Here is an 11,196-nt window from a genome sequence, read left to right on the forward strand (position 1 = left end):
ATAGTACTACAAGCTCTCTAGTGGGGTAATATGGTACTACAAGCTCTCTAGTGGGGTAATGTGGTACTACATGCTCTCTAGTGGGGTAATGTGGTACTACAAGCTCTCTAGTGGGGTAACATGGTACTACAAGCTCTCTAGTGGGGTAACATGGTACTACAAGCTCTCTAGTGGGGTAACATGGTACTACAAGCTCTCTAGTGGGGTAATATGGCACAGGCTCTCTAGTGGGGTAATATGATTCTAAGCTCTAGTGGGGTAACATGGTACTACAAGCTCTCTAGTGGAGTAATATGGTACTACAAGCTCTCTAGTGGGGTAATATGGTACTACAAGCTCTCTGGTGGGGTAACATGGTACTACAAGCTCTCTAGTGGGGTAACATGGTACTACAAGCTCTCTAGTGGGGTAATATGGTACTACAAGCTCTCTAGTGGGGTAACATGGTACTACAAGCTCTCTAGTGGTGTAACATGGTACTATAAGCTCTCTAGTGGGGTAACATGGTACTACAAGCTCTCTAGTGGGGTAACATGGTACTACAAGCTCTCTAGTGGGGCAACATGGTACTACAGGCTCTCTAGTGGGGTAACATGGTACTACAAGCTCTCTAGTGGGGTAACATGGTACTACAAGCTCTCTAGTGGGGTAATATGGTACAGGCTCTCTAGTGGGGTAATGTACCAAGCTCTCTAGTGTGGTAATATGGTACTACAAGCTCTCTAGTGGAGTAATATGGTACTACAAGCTCTCTAGTGGGGTAACATGGTACTACAAGCTCTCTAGTGGGGTAACATGGTACTACAAGCACTCTAGTGGAGTAATGTGGTACTACAGGCTCCAATCAAGGCTTTGTAGGTGAGGAGAAGACTCTTAAATGTGATTCTTGATTTCACAGGAGCCAGTGCAGATGCCACCTATCAAAAGATAAACCGCCACCAATACTCATACTTGTTTTCATTTTATAAAAGATGTAGACTGTGATTAATGTGCATATGAGTTACTTCACAAAGTTTCAGCTGCACTACAAGGTGAGAGAGAAGAGAAGAAGAAACCCACTCCGCCACTTCCTGTTCAACTGCACCGAGATGCAGAAACACGAGCTGATCAGGTTCTTCCCTCAATGCATCCTCACCCTAGATATGATGTATAGGTGTGTGTGTGTGTGTGTGTGTGTGTGTGTGTGTGTGTGTGTGTGTGAGTGTGTGTGTGTGAGAATAGTAAATGGCATGTAAATCATAAGCATACACAGCATACATGGAGAGGACTGGGCTGGGGACCACAGTGCTGTCATGTCTCTTCCTCTGCAGACACACCAGTCGTTGCTTCAGACGCCACATGAAGAGGAAGTGAAGAGGAAGTGAAGAGGAAGTGAACTCCAACTGTAGAACAACACGTCTGCAAAGAGTTGATCATGACATGTCTTTATTATTGATGTCAGATCTCTCGTTCATCTTTAGAACATAAACACTGAATCCTTCTGACCGTGTGGCCATGAAGAGGCGTCATCATGACGTCATGAACTACACAAACACTTTTACTTGATGACTTTCTGAAATACGAAAGTCTCTCTGAATAAATGATGACATCACTTTTCATGTTCAGAGCGCGTGCATGTGTTTTTAATGAGGCTGCACACTGAACAGCCTCGATCACATGCTCCGGGCTCGTGCGTGCACGGGGCGCGTGCGTGCGTGCGGGTAGGAACCACAGGAAGCGAGGCATCTTACTAAAGGACTGCATGCCTGCAGACCCACACTCCTCCCCGGTCGGCGGCTCCTCCACACGTGCCCTTCATCTCCGTGCGTCCTGACCGGCATCACACCGACCCACGGGAGCACCTCACCGGCTCCTACCGACCCCCGGGAGCACCTCACCGGCTCCTACCGACCCACGGGAGCACCTCACCGGCTCCTACCGACCCCCGGGAGCCCCTCACCGGCATCACACCGACCCCCGGGAGCACCTCACCGGCTCCTACCGACCCCCGGGAGTCCCTCACCGGCTCCTACCGACCCCCGGGGAGCACCTCACCGGCTCCTAACGACCCCCGGGAGCCCCTCACCGGCTCGTACCGACCCCCGGGAGCACCTCACCGGCTCCTACCGACCCCCGGGAGCCCCTCCCGGCCCCCATGGCTCTCCCTGCAGCCGCCTCGCGCCCGCGCTCGGGCTGCTGTCTCTGGCCGTCGTCGGGATTCTGCTGCTGGTCCTTCCCGCCCGAGAGAGGGAGACCCCCCCTGAGCACATGGTAATGAGCCACTCTTCCTCTCGTGCACCGGGTCCTGTGGACCGGACCCTCTGAGGGATTCATCCAGTATGTATTGTTCCTTCTTTGGAGACACACACCATGGCTTTAGTAAAAGTGTGTTTTATATGCCCTCTCCTAATCAGGCTTTGTATTCATGTAATTATACATAAGAGTAAGATAAGAACATTTAGATGGTGGTGCATGCTATAAAAAGCTGTATAATAGTGTAATAAATGTCTCCAGCAGAGGATGAACTCAGCCATCTCCTGATTTGAATTTAAACCTTCAGGACGAGAAGTCAACTCACAAAAAAGATTCAGAGAGAAACAAAGAGCGAGAGGTTGTCTTCTCTGTGAGGACATGACTCATCCGCCTTCTGCTCTCCTCACAGAGTTCAGGTCCTTTGAGGGAGCGAGGCCGGCCTCACCCTGCGGCCACAGAGCCTGAATACAACCTGAAGCTTTGATGTTGACAACAACAGCAGGTCAACATCACTAGTCACGTCGCCTCACCGCAGGAGACGTGTTCTCAGGAGCATGGAGCTCCACCAGCCCCCCCAGAGCAGCTTCTTTAATCACTCAAATGAGATATGAATATGATGGTTATTGGTCCCCGGGGGTAAACTCTCCTCTGCATTGACCCACGCTTCGTTCTTAATGAGCACCGGGCTGCAGTGAGGCGCCCCGGGGCTCAGTGCCTTGCTCAAGGGACACTTCTACATGAACTCTGGGGAGAGCGGGGATCGAACCCGGTACCTTGCGCTATATGTATTTGTATGTACCTTGTCGGCTGTATATACATAAATACAGCCGACGTGTTCCTGACATGTGACGCTCTGTCTGTTCCAGTATGGCATCGTTCTGGACGCAGGCTCCTCCCACACCTCCGTGTACACCTACAGGTGGCCGGCGGACAAGCAGAACGGCACCGGCATCGTTACCCAGCACAGCGACTGTCACGCAGAAGGTGAGCCCCGAGCCCAGAGCCCAGAACCCAGAACCCAGAGCCCAGAACCCAGAGCCCAGAGCCCAGAGCCCAGAACCCAGAACCCAGAGCCCAGAGCCCAGAGCCCAGAACCCAGAGCCCAGAACCCAGAACCCAGAGCCCAGAGCCCAGAACCCAGAACCCAGAGCCCAGAACCCAGAGCCCAGAGCCCAGAGCCCAGAACCCAGAACCCAGAGCCCAGAGCCCAGAGCCCAGAACCCAGAACCCAGAGCCCAGAACCCAGAGCCCAGAGCCCAGAACCCAGAACCCAGAGCCCAGAGCCCAGAACCCAGAGCCCAGAGCCCAGAACCCAGAGCCCAGAGCTCAGAGCCCAGAGCTCAGAGCCCAGAGCCCAGAACCCAGAGCCCAGAACCCAGAGCCCAGAGCCCAGAACCCAGAGCCCAGAGCCCAGAACCCAGAGCCCAGAACCCAGAGCCCAGAACCCAGAACCCAGAGCCCAGAGCCCAGAGCCCAGAACCCAGAGCCCAGAACCCAGAGCCCAGAGCCCAGAACCCAGAGCCCAGAACCCAGAGCCCAGAGCCCAGAACCCAGAGCCCAGAGCCCAGAGCCCAGAACCCAGAGCTCAGAACCCAGAGCCCAGAGCCCAGAGCCCAGAACCCAGAACGCAGAGCCCAGAACCCAGAGCCCAGAGCCCAGAGCCCAGAACCCAGAACGCAGAGCCCAGAACCCAGAGCCCAGAGCCCAGAACCCAGAGCCCAGAACCCAGAGCCCAGAGCCCAGAACCCAGAGCCCAGAACCCAGAGCCCAGAGCCCAGAACCCAGAGCCCAGAACCCAGAGCTCAGAACCCAGAGCCCAGAACCCAGAGCCCAGAGCCCAGAACCCAGAGCTCAGAGCCCAGAGCCCAGAACCCAGAGCCCAGAACCCAGAGCTCAGAACCCCAAGCCTAGAGCCCAGAGCCCAGAACCCAGAGCTCAGAACCCCGAGCCCAGAGCCCAGAACCCAGAGCCCAGAACCCAGAGCCCAGAGCCCAGAACCCAGAGCCCAGAACCCAGAACCCAGAGCCCAGAACCCCGAGCCCAGAGCCCTGAGCCCAGAGCCCAGAACCCCGAGCCCAGAGCCCCGAGCCCAGAGCCCAGAACCCAGAGCTCAGAACCCAGAGCTCAGAGCCCAGAACCCAGAGCCCCGAGCCCCGAGCCCAGAACCCAGAGCCCCGAGCCCAGAGCCCCGAGCCCAGAGCCCAGAGCCCAGAACCCAGAGCCCAGAGCCCAGAGCCCAGAGCTCAGAGCCCAGAGCCCTGAGCCCCGAGCCCAGAGCCCAGAGCCCCGAGCCCCGAGCCCAGAGCCCCGAGCCCAGAGCCCCGAGCCCAGAGCCCAGAGCCCTGAGCCCAGAGCCCCGAGCCCAGAGCCCCGAGCCCAGAGCCCAGAGCCCAGAGCCCAGAACCCCAAGCCCAGAACCCAGAGCCCTGAGCCCAGAGCCCTGAGCCCAGAACCCCGAGCCCCGAGCCCCGAGCCCAGAGCCCAGAGCCCAGAGCCCAGAGCCCAGAACCCCTAGCCCAGAACCCAGAGCCCTGAGCCCCGAGCCCAGAGCCCCGAGCCCTGAGCCCTGAGCCCCGCCCGGGGGGCGTGATGGAGGTTAAATCAAGCGCCTGCTGAAGGCTTCAAAGGGACGCTGACCACCAGCTGCTGGAAGTCAAGTCAGCATTTAGTTGTTATTTGCTCGTCTTGGTCAAGGGAAACAGAAAGTCTGCCGCCATGCAGGCAGCGTGCAGCGTCCACCATAAACTCCATTCATGTCCAATCCAAATCAAGACCTCTCTTCTGGGTACCCCAGAGGTCAGCGGGGTCCCTGAACACACCCTTTCAGCCCAGGCCTCCTCATCCTTCCACATGAACCCGCCCACTAGCGTGTCCCCGCTTCACTTCCTCTCCGTAACCTTTGGGCTTCTTTCGTTCCTCAGCGGTTGCTGTTTGTTTCCAGAGCTTCCTTAGAAACACCACAGAGCTCCGTCTGGAAGGTCTTCCCTTTAGAGAAGGTCAGGCTGAGTTCTCCCTCTCCGTCCAGGTGGAGGCATATCCAGCTACGCAGGTTCTCCTGGTGGTGCCGCCAGAAGTCTGGAGGTCTGTCTGGACGCAGCTGTGAAGGACATCCCCAAACACAGGCACCACCAAACGTCCCTCTATCTGGGAGCGACTGCCGGCATGAGGCTCCTGAAGTAAGTAGAGCGCCCTGTGAGGACGGGATAGTCACTAATATGTAATACCACAGCCCTCATCCATGATGCACGAGCACATGGAGAGGCTGAGCGTGCTCTCTGCAGCGCCGAGGATGCCTCTGAGTGCCGGCGGGTTCTGGACGAAGTGGAGAGCAAGCTGCGGTCGTACCCTTTCAAGTTCACCAACGCCACCATCCTGGGGGGGCGGGAGGAGGGCGCCTACGGCTGGGTGACCGTCAACTACCTGCTGGAGAACTTTGTGAAGGTGAGCGGCGACTCTTCTGTTCGGACCGTGTTGTGACAACAGAGGCGTTGCCACGCAGCGACGAGCAGCCAGAGCGGCACGAGGCCTCGGGCCGAGCCCAGAGCCCACGAGGAGCGATGAGGAGGACGTCTGAGTGGTGACCTCCAGAAGCTTCACACGAGGGAGGAGCTACCTGATGGGAGGAGCTACCTGATGAGAGGAGCTACCATGTAGGGTACCACCTGGTGGGAGGCGCTACTATGTAGAGTACCGCCTGATGGGAGGAGCTACCATGTAGAGTACCACCTGGTGGGAGGAGCTACCATGTAGGGTACCACCTGATGAGAGGAGCTACCATGTAGGGTACCACCTGGTGGGAGGAGCTACCATGTAGGGTACCACCGGGTGGGAGGAGCTACCATGTAGAGTACCACCTGGTGGGAGGAGCTACCATGTAGGGTACCACCTGGTGGGAGGAGCTACCATGTGAGCGTGCACAGGTCCCTGGACGTGTCTAGGCCTGTTTCTATTGGCCGTTGGAGGCAATAGATCCACACAGCTGGGAACCAGTCTCATCGCCATGCACTGAAGTCGGTTGCATGTATCCGTCCCACACTCAGGGCCTTTGGAAGTTGTTGCTGTATGTTCTCCTCACATTAAACTCCTCATGTCCTCCATGGATCCTCGTTGATGTGCCTGACTCGTCTTTCATGCCCTCCAGTACGGCTTCGTGGGGCGGTGGCTGAACCCAGGCAGAGAGACGGTGGGCGCTCTGGATTTAGGGGGAGCCTCCACACAGATTGCCTTTGAGACCTCGGAGGAGGTGGAGGACAACGTGATGGAGCTGAAGCTCTACGGACAGACCTACCGCCTGTACTCCCAGAGCTTCCTGTGCTACGGACAGGACCAGTTCCTGAAGAGGCTGCTGGCTCAGCTCATCACGGTACGGTTAGACACCTGGAAACAGCGACATGTCTTACTATTCTGGTTCCTCAACTGTGAGGATCATACATGGACCTCATAGAAATGAAATTCACTTCATTTTGTATAGCCCAGAATCACAAATCACAAACTCTCCTCAGAGGGCTTTACAATCTGTACACATAGACATCCCTGACCTTTGACCTTTGACCTCACATCAGATCAGGAACAACTCACAAGAAACAGAAAAAACACTTTCAGAGTAAAAAAAAGGTTAAAAAGAAAAACAGAGGATAAACAATAGATGTCATGTGACCAGATGATCAATAGATGTCATGTGACCAGATGAACAATATATGTCATGTGACCAGATGAACAATAGATGTCATGTGACCAGATGAACAATATATGTCATGTGACCAGATGAACAATAGATGTCATGTGACCAGATGAACAATAGATGTCATGTGACCAGGTGAACAATAGATGTCATGTGACCAGATGAACAATAGATGTCATGTGACCAGATGAACAATAGATGTCATGTGACCAGATGAACAATAGATGTCATGTGACCAGATGAACAATAGATGTCATGTGACCAGATGAACAATAGATGTCATGTGACCAGATGAACAATAGATGTCATGTGACTAGATGAACAATAGATGCCATGTGACCTGATGAACAATAGATGTCATGTGACCAGGTGAACAATAGATGTCATGTGACTAGATGAACAATAGATGTCATGTGACCAGGTGAACAATAGATGTCATGTGACCAGATGAACAATAGATGTCATGTGACCTGATGAACAATAGATGTCATGTGACCAGATGAACAATAGATGTCATGTGACCAGGTGAACAATAGATGTCATGTGACTAGATGAACAATAGATGTCATGTGACCAGATGAACAATAGATGTCACGTGACCAGGTGAACAATAGATGTCACGTGACTAGATGAACAATAGATGTCATGTGACTAGATGAACAATAGATGTCATGTGACTAGATGAACAATAGATGTCATGTGACCAGATGAACAATAGATGTCATGTGACCAGGTGAACAATAGATGTCATGTGACCAGATGAACAATAGATGTCATGTGACCAGATGAACAATAGATGTCATGTGACCAGATGAACAATAGATGTCATGTGACCAGATGAACAATAGATGTCATGTGACTAGATGAACAATAGATGTCATGTGACCAGGTGAACAATAGATGTAATGTGACTAGATGAACAATAGATGTCATGTGACCAGGTGAACAATAGATGTCATGTGACCAGATGAACAATAGATGTCATGTGACCAGATGAACAATAGATGTCATGTGACCAGATGAACAATAGATGTCATGTGACCAGGTGAACAATAGATGTCATGTGACTAGATGAACAATAGATGTCATGTGACCAGATGAACAATAGATGTCATGTGACTAGATGAACAATAGATGTCATGTGACCAGATGAACAATAGATGTCATGTGACCAGATGAACAATAGATGTCATGTGACCAGATGAACAATAGATGTCATGTGACCAGATGAACAATAGATGTCATGTGACTAGATGAACAATAGATGTCATGTGACCAGGTGAACAATAGATGTCATGTGACTAGATGAACAATAGATGTCATGTGACCAGATGAACAATAGATGTCATGTGACTAGATGAACAATAGATGTCATGTGACCAGATGAACAATAGATGTCATGTGACCAGATGAACAATAGATGTCATGTGACCAGATGAACACTAGATGTCATGTGACCAGGTGAACAATAGATGTCATGTGACCAGATGAACAATAGATGTCATGTGACTAGATGAACAATAGATGTCATGTGACCAGATGAACAATAGGTGTCATGTGACCAGATGAACAATAGATGTCATGTGACCAGATGAACACTAGATGTCATGTGACCAGATGAACAATAGGTGTCATGTGACCAGATGAACAATAGATGTCATGTGACCAGATGATCAATAGATATCATGTGACCAGATGAACAATAGATGTCATGTGACCAGATGAACAATAGATGTGACCAGGTGAACAATAGATGTCATGTGACCAGATGAACAATAGATGTCATGTGACCAGGTGAACAATAGATGTCATGTGACCAGATGAACAATAGATGTGACCAGGTGAACAATAGATGTCATGTGACCAGATGAACAATAGGTGTCATGTGACCAGATGAACAATAGATGTCATGTGACCAGATGAACAATAGATGTCATGTGACTAGATGAACAATAGATGTCATGTGACCAGATAAACAATAGATGTAATGTGACCAGGTGAACAATAGATGTCATGTGACCAGATGAACAATAGATGTGACCAGGTGAACAATAGATGTCATGTGACCAGATGAACAATAGGTGTCATGTGACCAGGTGAACAATAGATGTCATGTGACCAGATGAACAATAGATGTCATGTGACCAGGTGAACAATAGATGTCATGTGACCAGATGAACAATAGACGTCATGTGACCAGGTGAACAATAGATGTCATGTGACCAGATGAACACTAGATGTCATGTGACCAGATGAACAATAGATGTCATGTGACTAGATGAACAATAGATGTCATGTGACCAGGTGAACAATAGATGTCATGTGACCAGATGAACAATAGATGTGACCAGGTGAACAATAGAGGCAGGAGTTCAGTCCCAGGAGGCGAACTCGCCGTCTGGCTGCCGTTGCCATGCCGACAACACGTTTGGCCCATGCCTCCCTGCCTCCTTCAGGCTGCAGGTGTGCCGCCCCAGGTGGTTCACCCCTGCTACCCTCGAGGGGTCAACGTGTCCATCAGGCTGGGGAGGGATGTCTTTGATTCTCCGTGCACCAGGAGCCTCAGGCCCGCCCGGTTCGACCCCCAGACGGAGGTCTCCGTCGTGGGCGCAGGAGACCACGGCGGCTGCCTGGCCAGCGTCCGCACGCTGTTCTCCTTCAACTGCTCCTCCTCACAGTGCTCCTTCAACGGCGTCGCCCGGCCCCACGTGAGAGGAGGCTTCATGGTGAGGGCCACGGCCGGAGACACGGGGTGTCTCTAGTGTGTCTCTAGTGTCTCTAGTGTGTTTCTAGTGTCTCTAGTGTGTCTCTAGTGTGTTTCTAGTGTCTCTAGTGTGTCTCTAGTGTGTCTCTAGTGTCTCTAGTGTGTCCATCTGAGTCCTCATATTGTTGTCCAAACTCAGCCCAGTTATCAGGTCACAATCTTTTTCTCCAGCTCATTGGTTCATGATGAAACGTGCAAAGCTGATGAGGATTTTAGCATTTTAGTTAATCTTATAAATGTTCACTTTATAGATGGCAGTATTTTGTATCCCACCTAAAATATTCATGATTTAAATGAGTGTAAATCCAAACAGGAAGTTGTCCGTGTCCTCCTCTGTCGTCCCCACAGGCCTTCTCGGCCTTCTTTTACACCAGTAACTACATCAAGCTCCTCACCAACATCCCCACCTCGTCCCCCGGCCGCCTGCAGGAGGCCGTGCGACTCATCTGCAACATGAGCGTGGCTGAGGTACCGAGCCCCGAGTGGAGGAGGATTCATGTTTCAAACAACCACCAGAAGCAAACACAGCGTGACGGGAGACCAGACCCAGCCGGTTCTGACCCGTGTGTTTCTGCTCACAGATGACTCAGAAGACGAAGCAGAAAGAGAAATACATGAAGAATATCTGCGCCGTCTCCAATTTCGTGCAGGTCCTCCTGCTGCAGGGCTACGGGTTCGATGAGCGCTCCCTCCCCGACATCTCGTTCCAGAAAAAGGTACTTCACTTCAAACTGTCCACATCCAGCTTCCAGAGGCGTGTACGTGGTGTGTTGCGGTCCCAGCGGTCCCCCTTGTGTCTCTGCAGGCCGGAGGAGCTTCTGTGGGCTGGGCCCTGGGCTGCATGCTGACTCTGAGCAGTCTGGTTCCAGCAGAGAGACTCGGGGTGATGAAGGCTCTGCCGCCAGGGCCCTGGGCCGGCATCCTCTTCCTCTTCGTCACCCTCCTCCTCGGTGCTCTGGGATACCTGGTGATGATCTACAGGAACACGAGATGTAAAGAGGACGTGGTGTAACACACCTTCGTGTCGCTCTTGGAGAAGGCATATAAACATGTGTGTGTGCATGAAGTGAGATCAGAAAAGCAGTGAAGTAAGACAATGTCCCCCAAACAACAGTTCATTAACATTGCTGTGAACATTATTGTTTCTTATCATGTTAATAAAAATAATAAACACAAATACTCCCAATAAGTGATGCAGTCGACTTTCAGGATTCAGCCGACACAACAAACTGAGTAGAAAAGAGGAAGTTATTGGTCCAATTGTACACAATATGTTTGATGTCGTGATGGTCCCGTGACATGCCGGCTCATTCATATTTACACCACATCAAGCCCTCACTGCCTCTCAGTGGTTCCCTGAGGCTTCAGGTTCAATGGTTTTACTTTAGTGGAATGTGACCTTTAATACGCAGTTACCAGTGGACATAAGAACAGCACAGTGTGTTCAGCCTTGCATATCATACACACATTAACAACGCTTCAGATTAAAGATGAAAACACATTAAATCAAAAGGATGCA

General features: G+C 51.7%; 1 protein-coding gene across 1 annotated transcript; it reads left to right on the top strand.

The window, feature by feature from the left end:
* Positions 1 to 995: 995 nt before the first annotated feature.
* Positions 996 to 10,849, top strand: LOC130196341 (ectonucleoside triphosphate diphosphohydrolase 2-like). The gene is made up of 10 exons (XM_056418365.1): positions 996 to 1,031; positions 1,705 to 2,250; positions 3,099 to 3,216; positions 5,258 to 5,408; positions 5,514 to 5,673; positions 6,374 to 6,595; positions 9,370 to 9,639; positions 10,026 to 10,145; positions 10,259 to 10,393; positions 10,483 to 10,849. Exons 1-10 carry the CDS (start codon positions 996 to 998, stop codon positions 10,687 to 10,689), a joined length of 1,965 nt encoding a protein of 654 aa, XP_056274340.1. The 3' UTR covers positions 10,690 to 10,849.
* The last annotated feature ends 347 nt before the right edge of the window (positions 10,850 to 11,196 follow it).

Source organism: Pseudoliparis swirei, chromosome 7 (assembly GCF_029220125.1).
Source record: "Pseudoliparis swirei isolate HS2019 ecotype Mariana Trench chromosome 7, NWPU_hadal_v1, whole genome shotgun sequence".
In the NCBI taxonomy this organism is placed as follows: domain Eukaryota; kingdom Metazoa; phylum Chordata; class Actinopteri; order Perciformes; family Liparidae; genus Pseudoliparis; species Pseudoliparis swirei.